Source organism: Solea senegalensis, linkage group LG6 (genome assembly GCF_019176455.1).
Source record: "Solea senegalensis isolate Sse05_10M linkage group LG6, IFAPA_SoseM_1, whole genome shotgun sequence".
Lineage (NCBI taxonomy): Eukaryota > Metazoa > Chordata > Actinopteri > Pleuronectiformes > Soleidae > Solea > Solea senegalensis.
Window position 1 is genome coordinate 20,364,945 of NC_058026.1, and position 18,175 is coordinate 20,383,119.

Genomic DNA, 18,175 nt, shown 5'->3' on the forward strand with positions numbered 1-18,175 from the left:
ATTCAATATGAACAATGAACGCTTGTGCTTCATTAATTTACTGCGTTCTCTCTCTCTCTCTCACATAAACACACAAAGCGTGCTAGGACAGGACAACGGTGCTGCCCAACTAATAAAAATATGCTGCTGCAGATTCCAAATTCCAGTGCCTGTCTGTCTTTGCCCACCACAGTCTCTCTTCAAACACACCACATTTGTCCTATAGGCTGTTTTTTTTTGTTTTTTTTGTGTGTTTTTTTAAGAAAAGAAAAGAAAAAAGAGTGTAATCTCTGCTTTTTTAACTTTATTCTCTCTGATCATTTGTTATCTCTAATGTGGAAAAGTCAGGATAGGCCAGCAGCTGGATGTGTCAGAGACGTTTCAAGCGAAGTTTATGGCTGAAAAAAGGCTGAGAGCCTGACCTCAGCACATGCACACACATGTATACATCCACACATGAATACCTAAATTCATGTGGAGCCTCAGGTCTCCCCTGTTCTGCTTCAGCTTCCATTTACATTACTCTGTACTGACACTTTGATCACTCAGGCTAAATTATGACCCATACTGGGAATAACATGAGCAGGAATGAAATCACTACATCTAGTCAATTCTTAATATATCTAGAGTATGCAACTAAATGCACAGAGGAAATCTGAGTGCAACAATACTTGGTCTATAAAAATATAACTACTACATTATACCCACAGCAAAAACTGTATTTAAAAACAACTTCTCAATATGAACTGTGTAGGCTACATTAAGAAAAGGGTTAGTGATGCTTAATAAAGGGGAAAAACTGGAAAACAAAATAATCACAGATGAGTTTTGGGTGAGCAGCAAAAGGGTTTCCATCTGCATCCAACAAACTATGCAGTTTTTAGATAAAAATATGAGAAATACATTGTAGTGTATAGTAATGAGTCTCACAGTCTTAAGACTGAATGAGGAAGCCAAAAGGAAAATAGATTCCAAACATATTTCCACTGTTCCTTCCTCCAGTGTCAGGTAGGTTGCCTTAAACATCATGACTGGCAGGTTTACTGGTACTTTCAAGTGTGTGTTTATGTGTGTGTGTGTGTGTGTGTGCGTGCATGAGAGAAAGTGTGTGTGTTTGTCAGTCCTTATTATTAGTCAGTCTCTCTGACTCTCTCTCTGACAAACGACAGGCAAAAAAACATCCTCAAGCACCATGCGTGATGTAGGCAGGTTTGTAATGAACTAACTTGAAGTAGTGCAATTCAGTGTTCTCATTTGTAGCAATAACAATGTTGACCACTGGGTGGCGCCAAACCTCTTTGCAGCGGATGACAGGTTGGTATGTAACTTCATTACATACCAACATACATACCTCATTGGTTCTTTACAGTTTATATTTCTCTGTTCATTAGAAAACAGAACTCATACAGAGTAACTGGATGATCAAAATTGTGTAGTTATAATTCTATGTGTTGGTTATTGACTGAAATATGAGTTGACTGTTGTAAGACCCAGTGGATAATCCCGTGTGTAGTCAGTGGACGTGTGCCCTGTGCATGTGACCCTATCCTCCTCTTTCTTATCCTCTTACAGTGGTCTAACCTCAAATCGCCTCTCATCCCACAGAGCTGAGCTTGTCTGCTGGTGCCTTAGTTTGCCAGCAGAGCAGTGGTGAGAGGAAGCAGAGCCATGGCGAGTCCCGGACAGAAAGTGGTGCTGATTACAGGCTGCTCCTCCGGTATTGGCCTAAGGATGGCTGTGATGCTGGCAAATGATGAACAGAAGCGTTATCACGGTAAGTGCACTCTGTGTGTGTGCATGAACATGAACATGGTTTGAATATGTATCTTGTCAAAGCATACAGGGCAGAGCAATAATTTAATTGCAGACAGCTTAAAATTAAAATTACTGTTTATTTTTATTTGCTTTATTAAGACTATCAATCCTACTCCTTTATCCGTAGAATCTATAGCCTACTGTTTACATAAAGACTGGAGAACAGCTTGCATAACAGTATTACAGTATATGACTTCATGCATTAAAGCAATACTATGTAACTTTTGCTAGTCCTGCTGTCACTGTAGCAATCATGCCACAAATGTCTTGTCATCTTGACCTGACCACAGCTTTTCATTACTCTATTACTCTATTATTCTGAATGACTCTTCTGGCAGTTTGATTTTATTTCATTATCATTTATGCCGGTGTCAGGCTACATAAAATGACACCGCTTTTCAAGCGATTTGGTCTTGACCAACACGTTTCCAGTATGGACTATAAATAATACATAATACATGGCGAAAAGGAAGAGGGGGATGCTGCTGCTGTTAGGTGGAATAGTGACCCCGGAAAACATTTCTTTGAGCTTTAGAACAGTACCCCGCCTCTCTTAAGTCTCCTCAAAGGACTGACACAAGAAAGTTCCATCCATCCAACTTCTACAACTTTATTCTCCATCATGAGGGTCGCAGGGGGCACTGGTGCTATTCCCAGTTGACATAGGGTGAAAGACAGGGTCCATCACAGGGCCACATAGAGACAAACAACCATCCACTCTCAGCTATGGTCAATATAGAGTGTCCAATTTGCCAAATCTGCATGCTTTTGGACTGTGGGAGGAAACTGGAGAACCCAAAGAAAACCCATGTAAAACTCCATGCAGAAAGGCCCTTGTTCCGACCAGGTCGGGGAGCAGCCACAAGAGTGCTAACCGCTACACATGTAAAGTGTTATGTAAAAAACACATTTCATAGTGTCCCTTAAAAGCCAGCGTTTCTGTAAACTGATGACTGAATTGCAGTAGCTAAAATCTTAAAATAAACATGGATCATCTAGGTTCAATACGAAGGAGGAAGGTCTGAGGTCACAGTTCACTTTAAAGAATCATCAGAAGGGTCTACATCAAACATTTTGCAGGGAACTCAGGCCACATGTGTGTTCAATAAAGAGGCTTCATGAATGATAACATTTACTATTTCTTTAATGTTGTTTAGTCTGAAATAGTTTCAAGACACCTGCCTTTTTAAAAACAAATCAGATTCTGTAACTGCAGCCATTACTCAGAACAATAAGGTGTGGATTTATCACATACAAATAAAAAATTTCTTGGACACTAATGGAGTTACAAAACTTTCAGTCTACTGCAGTCACTTACACTAATCAGATTGTGTCACTGGTTGAAGAATATCTGAGGTCTGGAAAACAGATTATGTAGAACCAGATGCTTTATGACAGAAATGTGGCAGGAAAACATGAAGCAGCTTTCATCACTCACAATTAGAGCTAATATTAGGGGGAAAACAGCTTGCTAAGTGTTACCATGGAAACTGCTTTCTCCCACAATGTATCTGTTATTAATAACAACTTTTTAAAGCAAACTAGAGGTGCACAGTGTATTTTTAATACAACACACATAGCACAACAGCACTTTTACATGCTTGTGTTTCCCAGTGTAAAGATAAAAATAAAAAGGTTAATTTACTTTTACTGCAATCTCTTAATTTGTCCTCCTTTCACATTATTTACTCAGTTCCTTCCATTGCTGGTGTTCCGCAGGAGTCTCATCTGTTTGCTAACTGACTCATCTGCAGTGTGGAAACTGATGTGAAACTATTGCTTCCCCGTCAGTCAGAGAAATTCATTAAAACCCTCATGTTACATAATGTAATCATGTCAATAGAATGTTGACCTTTGGAAAACGGTCAGTGGAAATGATTTATTTAAGGGGCTTTAGCTTGTAAAGATGCAGCTGGAGGATCCACAGGAGGAAGACATGGTTGTTATGCTCAAACCGCGGGGTGTTGTAGTATCACCGAGGTTTGAACTGACCTGTTAAGCTCCAACCTCACTATACACTATGTCCCTGATCCAAACTTAAAACCATAAGTCACTCTTAGGACACTAGACCACAGCTAAAGCCACAAAGTAGACCTGGTTAGGACTATTATAACCTGGCTTGTAGAGTTTTATTGTGGAGGACAAGCACGATGTTAATGCTCATGTGTAAACAGCTTTCAGGCTGTTTATAACCTAAGAGTCTATGTTTAGGCTACTTCAGGTTATCTTCAGTGCTGCCGTGTACTTAATTTACTCTCAGAACTTCAAGAACTAGAATTACCAAACAGTAGTTGTATGCCTCTGCTGACTAATTAAGTTTCAGTCTCATATTTTACAGATTTATATAACATTCTAGAGGTGGGAAAGAAAATATAAAAAAAATATATATATATTTTTCTCTTTTTTACTGAAAATTGTAAAAGGTTTTTACCACAAGCTTCATTAACAGATAAAGGTTAAAGTATCAGTTACCAATTTCCCTTAAAAAGTATTGCCTGTTCTTTGACCCTCACAATCTTATGAGTTCATCTTTTAGGCCAACTGCAAAATTTGCACCAAATTTGAAGAGATTCCCTCAAGGTATTCTTGATTTATCATGTTTAAAAGAATGGGACACCTTAGTGTGTGTGTGTGTGTGTGTGTGTGTGTGTGTTCACCCACCTTTCTTTGGCTCATTGACTTCACATTTGTCAATCCTCCCTCACTCTTCTCCATGACCTTTACACCTTTCACTTAAACGTTTGTTCCTATGACAAGATGACAAAATTTGACCAAAATAATACATGTACAACAATAAATAATTTACAGCACTGACATTGTGTTCTAGTGGGGAAGAGCTGAAACTTGCAATTGTGACCATTACACTACAAAAGTAGACTAATTTTCCTATAGACTTGCAACCAGCAGAGTCGCCCCCTGGTGGCGAACTGCACTTCCTAAGCTTTACCTTTCAGACCAGAAGGCTTTGTTAACATAACACATGTATATATGCGTATGTACATTTAGGGTTAGGGTTAAACACATTTAGCACCTTTAGCTCAACATTGATGTAAAAAAAGAACTTGTTCAATGAACAACATTAATTGAATGTTCATGTTCATGCAACGCTGCCTACCAAATCACAAAAATCACAATATACTGTATGTCAAGACAATTGTTTAAAATTGAAATGATCTCTTTTAAACACCTCAGTTGTTTCTCTTGTCATCCTACTGTGCAGTCATTGCCACGATGCGTGATCTGAAACGTAAAGATAAGCTGGTAGAGGCTGCAGGGGAAGCCTATGGCAAAACTCTCTCTCTGGCTGTACTCGATGTCTGCAGCGATGAGTCTGTCAAACAGTGTATTAATGGCATCAAAGACCGACACGTGGATGTCCTCAGTAAGTAAACGTGAATGAAACATGCTGTTCTTATGATTGCTGCTATAACTGAGAGTGAGCCTGATAACGGTCCATCTTCTTTGTTTCCCTCCTCTTCTCCTAACCAGTCAATAATGCAGGTATTGGCCTGGTGGGTCCTGTGGAGAGCATCCCCATTGAAGAGATGAAGAATGTGTTTGAGACCAATGTCTTTGGAGTGATCCGCATGATAAAGGAGGTGATGCCTGATATGAAGAAAAGAAGAGGAGGACACATCATTGTGGTCAGCAGCGTGATGGGACTGCAAGGTGAGCAGAGAGGGAGGTGTGATGAGAGGAATGAAGGGAGAGGAGGCAAGGAGGGGCAAGGACAAAATTACAGGGTTGTCTACTGCAGTTTGATGGATGAATTGGTGGGTGATGGACAGGGAGAAGGTGAGGGGGGCTAATGGGGTTCTCCTGCAGGTCTTTTTTCATGTTGCCTGATGATCATTCTGTCTGTGCAGGTGTGGTGTTTAATGACGTGTATGCAGCCTCCAAGTTTGCCATAGAGGGCTTCTGTGAGAGTATGGCTGTGCAGCTCTTGAAGTTTAATGTCACGTGAGTTCCACTTGTGTCATTTCCATCGTTGTCACCACAGCAATACCATGTCATAAAACTACGCTGACACTTAATCTCTTTTATCTGATTCAATAGTTGCAGAGCCAAAAATACCATCTGCAGCTTGTTTTGACTTAACGCTTCAATATGCAACTTGTTAACTCAAAAATAACAGCTTCAGAATAATTTTGGCATTGTTAGAATGGAGCCTCTGTCATTCCTGTCTGCAAGTAAACCTCTGTCCTTGCACTATTAGCAGGTTGTGACAAATGTGTAACTTAATGACAATTGGAGACACAAGTCAAAAATAATTAAATTAATTAAAAAAAAGGTTTCTATAAAGTGACGCCTGAATTACAGTGGTTCAAATCTTCAGACAAAAAATGTTTATGTGCTGCTGAGTTGAGCTCAATTGTCTCTTTCCTCAAGACTGTCGTTGATTGAGCCGGGTCCAGTTCACACAGAATTCGAGGCAAAAATGATTCAGGAGGTGAAACAGAGGGAGTGTCCTGGTGCTGATCCTGACACAGTGCATTACTTCAAGAATGTCTACCTTCCTTCTTCCATTGACATCTTTGAGGTTATGGGACAAACACCTGACGACATCGCCAGAGTAAGTTTCGAGCCGCAGACTCAGCCTCACTGTGTCTTATCTGATAATGTGAGTTTGAGTGCAATTTTTGCTTTCTTTTTTTCTGCCCATCCTCTGTAGTGCACCAAGAAAGTGATCGAAGCAAGCAGCCCACGTTTTCGTAATCTGACCAACCGTATGTACACACCCATCGTAGCACTGAAATATGCTGATGAAACTGGAGGTCTATCTGTCCATGCCTTCTACCACATGCTCTTCAATATGGGGACACTCATGCATATCAGCATGAATGCCATGAAGTACCTCACCTGTGGATGTCTGAGGAGCAGAACAGTTTCACCAAACTAAAACGCGCATGTTTCACACTGGCAGACTGGCAGTTTGTCGACCTGAATAAAGATCACATGCTACCTCACCTTAGGTGTTTTCTTTAGAGGATCACACAAAATGTAAGAGACTAACATACTGTACTTGCCCAGGCTCATATATTGAAATATAGTCACAAATGCACAAACCCATTCAACACTTTTTGTGACCTACCATATTTCATTCCACATATATATACAGTCTGTTTTATAATTAATGTCTCTTTTTCTTATGTATGCACAGCTACGAAAATACATATATCAAAGGTAAACATAGAAAACACTAGAATGATTTTAATATTCATTTTCAGCCCACAGAGTGCCAAATGTGTAATTATAAAATTATAATGTATCAAGATATCATTATTTTATCCACCTCAGTTTAAGATAACTTCACATTTTGAACTGTTACAGTAACACTTTTTTTTCCAAATGCTGTCAATGTAATGTCTGCCAACTGCTTCGGCATTCAAAGGATGGGGGGTCAAAGGATTCAATAATGGAACAGAAACCTGCTTAAATGTTTATCCAATAAAATTCCCCAAATGCCCCACCACCTTTTAACACTAAATGAATACTTGCCAATTGTCATCATCATAATCAAACATTGTACTTGCATGTTGCTGTTACTGTTACATGTTGATGTTACTTACTTGCTGCGAGCTTGATGAGTGAGTGGTGTTGATGAGTGGGCAGCAACAATGACCGTGACAACTGCACATACCTGTAAGAGGCCAAAAAACATATTAAATACTATTTTTGTTATGTTTATGGCAAAATGTGAGGACACCAAAAAGTTGTGGAGTTGTGGACACCAAAATGTTCAGGCTAAACAAGCTCTGTTTGTCTGGGTTGAAATAAGCTACGAGAATAAATGTTAAAAACACAAGTAGCTCTTGGCCATTTTCAATTTGTCAAAGTAGTTCTCAGACGAATAAAAGGTTGGAGACCCCTGTATTAGGAATTATTAATTAAACTGTCCAGGAGTAGTTCTTATTCTCATTTGATACATTAAAGCAGTGTGAGCATTAAAGCCGGATAATTAGAAAACAATGTTTAAAGTTTCAATAAGATAATTAAAAATAATTATTAAATGGAAAAATAAATAAATAGCATACAGTATTATTGAAGTGATGTGTATTATTTTGATATGAAGGGATTCAAATAAGGAAAAATATGCTTTTTTCAGGAAATTACAAATTGCTTATGTTGTATATACACTGCACACAGATTGTATTGATAAAAATTACAAAAGTGGGTTCTGATTTGTATAAAACTGTTTAAAGTGCTAAAGTTGTGTGACATTTGCTTTATGACATGGAGCACTATCATGGCAGAAGTAGGCCACCAGCTGAGAATATCTTCTTCTATGTTTTCTTGCTGACAAATTTTAGAAGAACCTGTGTGTCTGGCTCAGACAAAACTGTTTTTGACAAAGAGCAGATGGATTCCAACATAGCCCTCTGGGGTCTTCAGCTCATTATTTTCTGATAGAATAAAGTCAAGTACATCATATATTCAATATAGCTGAAGCAAAGCACTTTATTTACCCTTTATTTATTTACCCTTTTTTTCTTTTTTCTATAATTTCAACTCTGACCTAAGATGTTGTTTTGGTAAACGGTCAGTATTTTATGATGTCATATTGCCCAAGTTAATAAAGTTAATACAGCTAATGCTAGCTTGAATTCCTGCAACAGATTTTTAATTTAAAGTTACAATTAATCATATATTTTTTTATATTTTGTCCATTCAAACCACACAAATGTTTTTTTGAATTAGTATAGAAGTGATGTAAGATTATGTAATGATTACGAAATGACATTTAAGGAAAAAAAAAGTAGTTGTGACGACTTTACCTGCTTCCTCCTTCTGATCGAACTCTCTGATATCGATTGCCCAAGTCTGCTGTGTGAGTCGCGGGAAATTAGAACTAAATCGATGCCTGTGCCATCGATCATCAAAATAAACTCTCATGGACAAGCTAGCGGAGTGAGTGTAAGTCGCACTTAACAAATAACCTCATCATGACCAGTGTTATCATTACAACAGTGAGACACAATATGTGAACACCCTACTCAGCCTTGCCTGTTGTTAACGTGTCACGCTGTTTTACTTAACTTTCGTCAAACCGTAGCTCTCTGGTGACGGCAAGCCACGGTGTTTTACAAAGCGAATTACACAGTCAATCAAATTCAGTAACGTTTTCGTATAATTTAACTAATGTCAGGCTTAAACTCTAAATTAGTGCTATAGCTTTTACTGTTGTGTATATGAGCAGGATGGAGAGCAATGTGGAGGAGCAGCTGAAGACAACACTGCACTATGATGACAAGGAAAAGGTAGGTATTACACGTTTAGTATTAGTTTTGTTAAATAGCGATCCTTAACTGAAGAAAAATGACCATTAATACAGTTTCAGGGTGCACTGTTTTACGAGTAAATGTACTGAATTAGTACTGTAGCTGATTTGTTGTGGATTAGTTGTATGAAGTAGCAGAGAATAAATAGTGACTTAAGAAAAGTAGTTATTCATTTACGTTAATTACTATTTTCTTAGGTTTATCTACACACAGTAGCTACTTGAAGTGCTTCAATGGAATAGAATAGAATATCTCTTCTAAGACATTAGCATTTCCCTTTCAGCTCCGTAAGAAGTTGGAACTCTTACAAAGGGAATATCTCAAAACAGCCCAGAGACTCCAGGTGAGACATAATACACTTTCTCTCTGCTTTTATTAGTCACATGCAGAAAATCTCTGTCTCACACACATGTTGATATGTTCACAGCGAGCTGAGCGTTTGGATGCCGTGCGTCGGCATGTGAAGAGCAGGATCTCACAGCAGAACCACCAAGACCAGAGTGACCCAGAGGTCAAACCTCATATCAAACCGTCATCACTGACACTGAACTCAGCGTCACAAGGTATGCTTTTAAGAATGTTCATCCAAAAACAGTCATATGTTTGAGGTCAGACAATCGTTTCCAGGAAGAAGACAGAAGATCAAAATGAAAGTCACTGATTTGCCCATGTTTTGCCAGTTCCAGCAGATCCTGATAACTCGAGAAGTAGCCAGGAGATCAGGTTCCTATTCCCCTCTGATGCTGCTTGCCAGAACACCCCAGATCCCAGTCATGATGCAGATGGAGGGCACAGACCCAGTTCTGCCCTGCGCCTCAGGTCTTGGCGCAGCCGTCTACGTTGGGAAAGGAAGAGTGCAGAGGCCTCCATGCTCACAGACAACAGTGGGGATGGTAAAGGGCAGAGTGAAAAGATGGAGTATGCCAAAGAAGAGGGAGAAGAGGATAAAGTCAAGTCTGAAAGAGAAGAGGTTGTGAATGAAAGTGAAAAGTTATTTTCTGCTTCAGAGACACAGTCGTCCTCTCTGCTGCTTTCACACTGGAAAACACATGCACACACTGGAATAGGAGATATGCAAGGGAGTAATGAACTAGGGGAAATGGAGGTATCAGCTGATGAGAAAAAAGGATCAGAATTGGTCAAATTTTGGAATGCTGCTGAAGAAAGTATTAAAGGTTGCACACTGAATGGAAAAATAAAGGAGAGAGAAGGAGATGTGGACCAAAATACAGCGGATAAAGTAGGACATGAGAAAAGTGACAATAACATCATTGAAATAAAGGAAGAAAAGATTGGGAATGAAAAGGATGAGATGAGTGTTGGTCTCCTGGACTCCTGTACCCTCGTGGAAGGACTACTTTTCCCAGCAGAGTACTATGTTCGAACTACAAGACGTATGACATCGTCACAGAGTCAGCCTGACATACAGGCTGTCATTCTCTCCCAGCTGAGCGCAGGCCGACATCGCAGGAGCCGTGGCCGTGGCAGAGGAGTCAACAGACACACACATAGCAGTGAATGTTCGGATCAACACATACAGACTGAAATCTCCCCTCTGACAATTGCACCTGTACATACACCATCACAAGTGAGTACTGTTGATGCGTTGGCTGAGCTCACTGGTAACAGTCCTAACTTCAGCGAGATTTCAAATGAAATCCCTCATAGTGCTACTCCAAGAAGAGGCGGAAAGAGAAAAAGAGGCAGGGGAAGAGGAAGGACTCCGACCCCACGATCCTCTCTCATCCATCAAGCAGCTTATGTAAAGACCTCAGAGGATCTCCAACCCACCACCATCCCTGTCTCCTCTTCACAATCTCTCCATGCACCTGGTAAACCAAAGCCACGTCACCCTCTTGGAGAGCCTGTTCCTGTGGCAGATGATAGTCAACCTGCGTCCACTGCTGCAGTTAATGAAACTCAGAGCAGCCCGGCCTCTGGAGAGCTGCAGAAGCTCTTTCCCATCTTTCTGAAGAGCAGCAGCAGGACAAACACAACCGCACAGATAATTCAGAGTGAGTGGTGACAAGTATAAGTATATAAGTATATAATCGTAAAAATTGAAATCAGAATTTGAAAACTCATTTAGATCGATAGATGTCCAAGTCAGTCGATATCAAACGATGCGTTTCAGATGATTAAAGGCTGGTTTCTGCTAAGTTAATGAGACTGGTAAATAATGGTTTAAACTTTTTAATGGACAAAAAATAACAAACATTAGTTTAACACAGAGATATTTCACAATTGATTGTATGTGTGCACAGTCCTACTTTATATCCAACAGTTAAGTAAGTTTCTCCTGAAGTGTTTCCATTATCTCACATTATTTTTTTCCATCCTGTGACTCCTGTAGGTACACCGAGCTGTAGATCTCTGCTCTTGCCTTCCTCTCCTTCTGCCCACACTTCTCTTCTTCCTCTGTCATGGCTGACCTCTGGCTCGCTGCTCAGAAACATGAGGAATCTTGACATCCACCAAGATTTTCATCTCCCTGATGACCAGTTTGCCTCTCTGAAGCTGCACAAGCTCCGCAAAGTTGCCATGGAATTAGAACATTTCACACCTCCCTCTTATAACACTCGGAGTAGCAACCGCTACGCTCACCTCTGCCCCAGCCCCAGTGACCCTGTGATGTCACTTCCCCTCCCACTCAGCCTCACGCCCATGATTGCAAATTCACAAAAACAGGCTGCTACACAGTCTGGAGATGAACAAAACCTGTCAGTAGGATACTGTAAACTTGCAAATCCATCTTTAGCTAAAGAGCCATCCAACCAAGAAAATACAGAGACTCATAGAGAAGAAAAGACTGAAAACACCTCAACAGAATCTGTGATAGTGGTTCATGATTTTGCTGCTGGTTGTTTACATCAAACTTCAGAGCAAGACACTGAAATTCTGAATGTCTCAACCAGCAACACACAAACACCTAGTGACCGGAATGACAAACCTCAGCTTCATGTCAGTTTTGTAGACATGTGTGTAGATAATGTGAATGATTATGAAGTCACACTTTGTGCTGGGGATGTATCGTCTTTGGAGGATCAGAGTACTTCATATCACCAAGGAGAAGACAGAGCTGTCATCAAGACTCTTTACTTTGATTGCACGCATCAGGAAATGCCTGGGGAGCCTTTTAACAGCTGCACTGCTGCACAGACATGTAATGACAGTGAAGCTTCAGGAGAGTCTCCTGCGAAACATCCTTATGTGAAAACTCCTGACAAAGGCCTAAATGAGACAATTGAAGCCGCCACACATCCTCCTAGAGACAGTGCAGAGGAAAATCAGTGTTTACCACACCAAAGTGTCCACTCTCAGCTCCTGCTGAGCCCCACACTTGCCTCAGCACCTTACCCTTTCACAACCACATACCTGCCCCCCTCAGCTCTCATCTCCAGCCCTACACTTCCTTCTGTAGGACTCACCCCCCACCGTGTTTCCACTGGGCTCCCCCTGACCTCTTCTCCCTCTGCGCCAGCTCTCACTCTGCCTCCTCCCCACAGTCCGGCATCTTTAACCCCCTCCCCACCCACTCTCTCTCCCTGTCAGTCCATCACTTCCCTCCCACCTAGCCAGTCTCTCATCTGCAGTCACAACCAGGCTTCGTTAGAACCACCAGATACAGGCAATCAGTGTCAGGTGGTGGAACCGACTTCCTGTCCAACTGAATCCTGCATCCAGTCACAAGGTTCGAGTGGTCAGGCGGGTCAGAAAACCGAGGAGACTGCAGAACAACACGTGATGAGATGCATGGACACACTGAAGGTAGAACGTTTTTCTTTTCTTTTCTTCAGGATCCATTTTTGAATATATATATATATATATATATAATATGTGTGTATATGTGTGTGTGTATATATATATATATATATATATATATATATATATATATATATATAGACATCCTTAACTTGGATTAAGTTAAGGATATATATATATATGAATATATATATGTATAGACATTCTTAACTTGGATTAAGCTAAGGATTAAGGTGATGTATCTGTCGTGTATCTCTGATGTATCTCTGTTACACAGAGATGTGTTTGAATCATGATTTGAACCTAACACTTTTTTAATTATTCAATTTTGACAAGTGGTTACACATTTTCCTGTTGGCTGACAAATTGAGAAGAGATTTAGTTTATTGCTTTACATGTACTTTATGGTAAGAAAAGTGTGTCTGTGTGTGCTTTGTTCAGGCTCCAGCAGGTGGCTGTCTGGTGGACACGTGCTGTCTGCTTGGACCCTCAGGCGAGTTGTGTGTTGCAGCAGCAGGGAAGTGGGCAGTGTGTGTGTGGAGTCAGACCCCAGCTTCTGACTGGACCTTAATACACACCTGGACCTTCAATGATGTGAGTGTTTTCTCTAAAACCTTTTTTGTTGAGGATTTTATTGCATTTAATATGTTAATATTAATATAATTAATAATATTTAATATGTATTATATAAAAAAAAATTTATGAGAAATATTTCTAATGGAAATATAGATTCTGTAAAAAGAAAATACCAGGTAGCTTTAATGAATGTTTTAATGTTATGTTTTATTTGTTTATGTTTGTTTACAGCCTGTGATAAATGTGTCTCCCATCCCTGATGCTGCTGGACTGATGATTGTGACTTTGGGTCAACTGGAAATCAGAGAAGTGAGGTGAATACAGCACAGTCAATGAGGTCTCTTTTAACGTTGATTTGCTCTCATGACCATCATGATATTCAGGCTGCCTGGATTTATTTTGATGTTATGGCTGTAGAATTGTCCAAGAAAATTCAGTGTGAGTTCTTCTCCCCCTTTTTTCGTAATAACTCCACCTTTTAATATCTGGCAAACGTTTAGGAATTACAGTACTGACGTGGCGGTAACAGAAGGGTTAAAGCTGGGGTAGGCAATATATTTGTGGCATCATTGAACAATAATTGGTTCTAACTTTCAGCGTAATGTAAATAAACCTTATCTGACAGAGAACGAGACTTCTGCACCTTCTCCAGACTGTTTGCAGCCTTGGGCAAATCTGGCCAGTGACTGGAAACATTCACCAATTACAGGGCAGTTCACAGAGAGAGTGTGCTCCTATTAGCTGTTCTACTAAAGAGCCTCATGTATTTGTAGTGTAAATATTGCTGTTATAGCGATAGCAACAACTGCATACGCTGAACATTTATTGCATACAGGATGTAAACCTGTAAACAGTATGTAAACCTTTGTAAGACCTAGAGGTTCACAATTTCTTGTTCTTTTGAAGAAGACATGAAACATGCGAATGAGAACGTTACCTCCACAGGAAAATGTTAACTAATAAACAGTAAATGTTTACAGATGAAGAAATAGGCAATTCAAACTGAGATATTTTTGCAACCAGCCCCCTGGTGGCTAACTGCTGCTTGTTTCTTTTATTTTCTAGTCTTTGCTTTTCAAACCAGAAGTCAAATTATTATGTAATAATTGGTCCTTTTTTTTCTTGTTCAATAAAGGTTAAATTGTTATTATCTCATATCACAAATCACAATGTCAGTCAAAATAACCGCAATTAGATTAGATTAGATATTAATTCATCCCTACTATGCATGTGTGTGTGTGTGTCCGTCCCTGTGCACAGGTTGCTGTCGTGCTCCAGCCTCATGCAAGTGCTGCTGTGTGAGGGGGTTGTCCAGGCTGCTGTGGGTGTGTCCAAGTCCAGGGTGGTGACCTCCTCCCACTCAACAACCGGTTCAACCCTGCAGGTGTTTAGCATATCAGACCACGACAGGTAACGTAAAGCTGTTGTATTTATTCTTTATTTTCACATCTGCTGAGGTTATTCAATCACTAATTCCTCTCTCACTCTCTCTCTTTCTCTCTCTCTCTCTCTCTCTCTCTCTCTCTCTCTCTCTTTCTCTCCCAGCACACCAAGCTCTCAGCCTCTTGTGTCTCCTGGAGTTTGTATCGGGGCCCTCGCTCCAGTGGAGGGACTCTCTGATGCTGTGCTTGGCACAGACGAGGGGGGGCGTGTCTTTGTCTGGTAAGCATGATAAAATCAGGATGTGAATTGGATTACAACAAGTCACATTAACTGACTAAAGCGTTACGTTTCATATTTGGTTTGTTACAGGAATTTAGAGACGGGACAGCTGCTGCGTAAAATCGTCTTCGGTGACGGTTTATCACACACAGTCTGTCTGAGAGGATTCTCGTCCCGTGTAAGTCTGCTTTTTCATGCGCATGGTACCATTTCTACCTTGGGGTGTCCCAATCCTAAGTGTCAAGTGTAAGATTGGGGGACATCTGGGCATTTTTTAACTGATTGTTACTAAACTTACTAACAAGCTATGGCTCCTTTATTAAAAGTGAGATTCAAATTATATTGACAGTGACCATTTTTCTGTTACCGATGCAAATATTGGATGAGAGTATCAGATTGTCACTCACCAGGCAGATACTTAATACTAAAGATACATTCCCAGCTAGAGGTTGACAATTAATTGTTGATATTTGCCATTTATTTAATAATCGACATTGGCCAATTATCTATCATGAATTGTCCATTCATTATATGATGCATTTTTGTTCTCAGAAACTTGATAAATGTTGCTACATCACAAAAACTTCATTTTTTATCCAAATGTTTCTCTTTTGATGAACTGTTTTATGTTTTTTAATATATAGATTATACATAATTTATATTGAAATTATTGTTGACACTGCACTGCAGTGCAGACATAAAATGTACATTGGAGTGACAGATCATTACTGTTGTTCAATAACTGTTTACTTTTTTTGTATGAATTGGTATCATTATTGTGGATGATTGGCCATCAGCTGCCCTGATTTCTAAAAACTGGCACAGAAAAGAAAAGCCCATCTCGGTCACTGTCTTACGCCGATGTTTATGTTTGTGCTCAGGGAGTGTTATTCGTCCTGCTGCAGCATCAGTCGCTCAGCTCCCTGGATGAACAAGAAAAAGAGGCCAAAGGAAAAGATGGAATCTTTTCAGAGGAGGAAGAGGAAACTAAGAAAACCGCCTTGTTCTCCTTGCTCGCCGTTAACCCGCTGAACAGCAAATCTGTGGTGGCTACTCGACTGTATCCACCCAAAGCCTGGTCTGGCAGGTGAGATGATAACAGGTGAGGAGTGTGTGGACCTGTTCTCATACACTTGTGTACCTAACACTGTGTGTCTGTGTGTTCTGCAGACTGTGTGAGGCCGATGTCAGCAGCTCCAGAGTGGTCGGTCTGAGTCAGAGCGGCTGTGTGTGCGTGTGGGAGCTTGGGCGACAACAGGCCTCCAGGATGGTGTGGGCTCCTGAGGGCGAAGGGTGGCAGGTGGCTCGCTGGGGGGGACGAGACACGCTGGTGACCGGTCATCTCAACGGAGATGTCACTCTGCACTGCTACAGAAAACTATAATAGACTCTTAGGTTCCTTTCCTGCCACTGTATGAATGTTTCTATAGATTTTAACATGGGACCTTTAAAGTTTTAACCTGAATTTGTTGTAAAAAGGTTCTAGGTTGCTCAAGAATAGGAATTCCACTACTGTAAACTGAGTACGTTTGCGCCCCACTGTTAAAATTTTATTTTGAAAAGATTGAACGATGCTACAAACTTGCTTGTTTTCCTCCCACTGGTGTTGCCTTTAAACACTGGATGTCTCGAAACTGAACTATTTCTACTTGATGGTGAGATTTCACTTTTTTACATCCCTGAAGCCTCACCCTAAAAAAACAAGTTTGTGTTTTATTACTGTTGCTTATTTGATACTGTATGTTATCATATATTTAAAGAAAAAGAAGTGTTGCCAAAGGTTTGTTGTTTTTTTTACATTACATTAAACATAAATGTGAACTCAGTATTTTTATACGTGTCTGTTTTTTATCTGTATTTACACGACTGTGAATACTGATCAAAATTTACAGACTTTCTGAACTGGGTTATCACAGGTTTGACACAAGCCCACACTTATTTTGGAAGACTTCATTAAAAAATAGGGATGAGAATTGGTATAAGTCAGTCTCAGTATCTGCATGGGATATCGGCCAGATTGTACAAATATAACTAAATATCAGCAAAACCATTTTAGCTGAGTGGGAAAACAATATTTGTTACACATGGGGAGAATTATGTCTTTGAAATGACTGAGCACAAACGTGTTGTTAGCAGCTTCATAGTACATAAATGGTCTAAAATGACTGTATAGAATAATATCGGCATCAGGTTTTCGGTATCGGTATCAGACACAAAAATGTGGTATCGGGACAAATATGGATTTGTCTGAAGAGGACAATGATAAGTGAGTGTATATAAATATAGAGACAAAAGTAAAGCTGTTAATCTGTTTTATTCATTTATTTTTTTACATTTTTGCTGATTGTGTTTTTGTTGTCTTTGTTGTATGTTGAGTATAATTTTTGTATAAAAGATGGAAAATACAATAACGGTATTGTTGAAAAACAACAACCAGACAAATTAAAAACTACTAAAAGCAACACATTTTTATCAGTATTGATCTATGTTTTGCAGTAAAAGATGACATTGAGCAGACATCCACTGTGCCGGGTCAGCTCACCTGAATGGAATGCACCACGACATGTGTTCAGTTCCTGTTATGACAAGTCAAAATGTCTGCTGTAGTAAAGAAATGCCATTCACACTCACACTGTGCTACAAATCATCTTATTTTTTAAAACTGTTACATTTGAACTAACACATGTTAGTAAATGAAGCCACATTTATTGGTAAGGTTTACGCTTCATAATGCTGCCTTCACGTGCAATCCGAAAGATGCTACTTTCCATTTGTGAAATGCGAAATGTTACATTCAAGTGCTTTGGTTGTTGGGAATAAAACAAATGTCTGACACACGGTTCACCCTTACCTGCTCCTTAGGTAACAACCAAACAGTAACAGCATTTTCTTTGTATAACATGTTGAGTGTAAATAGATAAAATATTAACATTTCGTACACAATCAACAATGAATTATCTCCCAAATTTCCCGCTGGGAATCACGACGTTTATGTGCATTTTGTGTAATTATGTGTAATTTACCATAATTTTACCATAATTCCGATAGCACGTGAAGGCAGCACATAAACAAAATCCATAAATATCTACTTTATTATTTAT

General features: G+C 39.8%; 2 protein-coding genes across 3 annotated transcripts; both read left to right on the plus strand.

Annotated features, from left to right (window-relative positions):
- Positions 1-1,590: 1,590 nt before the first annotated feature.
- Positions 1,591-7,595, plus strand: LOC122770594 (retinol dehydrogenase 8-like). The gene is made up of 6 exons (XM_044027539.1): positions 1,591-1,753; positions 5,015-5,176; positions 5,284-5,463; positions 5,661-5,754; positions 6,184-6,367; positions 6,467-7,595. Exons 1-6 carry the CDS (start codon positions 1,648-1,650, stop codon positions 6,692-6,694), a joined length of 954 nt encoding a protein of 317 aa, XP_043883474.1. The 5' UTR covers positions 1,591-1,647; the 3' UTR covers positions 6,695-7,595.
- A 717-nt stretch (positions 7,596-8,312) lies between these two features.
- palb2 (partner and localizer of BRCA2) lies at positions 8,313-17,631 on the plus strand. 2 transcript variants are annotated; one of them, XM_044027345.1, is made up of 13 exons: positions 8,313-8,709; positions 8,993-9,053; positions 9,358-9,417; positions 9,502-9,637; positions 9,755-11,089; positions 11,428-12,842; positions 13,278-13,430; positions 13,644-13,726; positions 14,673-14,822; positions 14,958-15,074; positions 15,165-15,252; positions 15,956-16,161; positions 16,245-17,631. In XM_044027345.1, exons 2-13 carry the CDS (start codon positions 8,994-8,996, stop codon positions 16,456-16,458), a joined length of 4,017 nt encoding a protein of 1,338 aa, XP_043883280.1. In that variant the 5' UTR covers positions 8,313-8,709; position 8,993; the 3' UTR covers positions 16,459-17,631. The 2 variants fall into 2 exon arrangements, with proteins under 2 accessions (XP_043883280.1, XP_043883279.1); XM_044027344.1 differs by having other exon boundaries at positions 8,313-9,053.
- Positions 17,632-18,175: the final 544 nt, after the last annotated feature.

Coding starts and splice junctions, on each gene's coding strand:
- palb2 (XM_044027344.1), top strand. CDS start 8,985: ATGAGCAGGATGGAGAGCAATGTGGAGGAGCAGCTGAAGACAACACTG. Junction 14,823..14,957: donor AGCATATCAGACCACGACAG/GTAACGTAAAGC, acceptor TTTCTCTCCCAG/CACACCAAGCTCTCAGCCTC. Junction 16,162..16,244: donor CCCAAAGCCTGGTCTGGCAG/GTGAGATGATAA, acceptor TGTGTTCTGCAG/ACTGTGTGAGGCCGATGTCA.
- LOC122770594 (XM_044027539.1), top strand. CDS start 1,648: ATGGCGAGTCCCGGACAGAAAGTGGTGCTGATTACAGGCTGCTCCTCC. Junction 1,754..5,014: donor TGAACAGAAGCGTTATCACG/GTAAGTGCACTC, acceptor CCTACTGTGCAG/TCATTGCCACGATGCGTGAT. Junction 6,368..6,466: donor CACCTGACGACATCGCCAGA/GTAAGTTTCGAG, acceptor CATCCTCTGTAG/TGCACCAAGAAAGTGATCGA.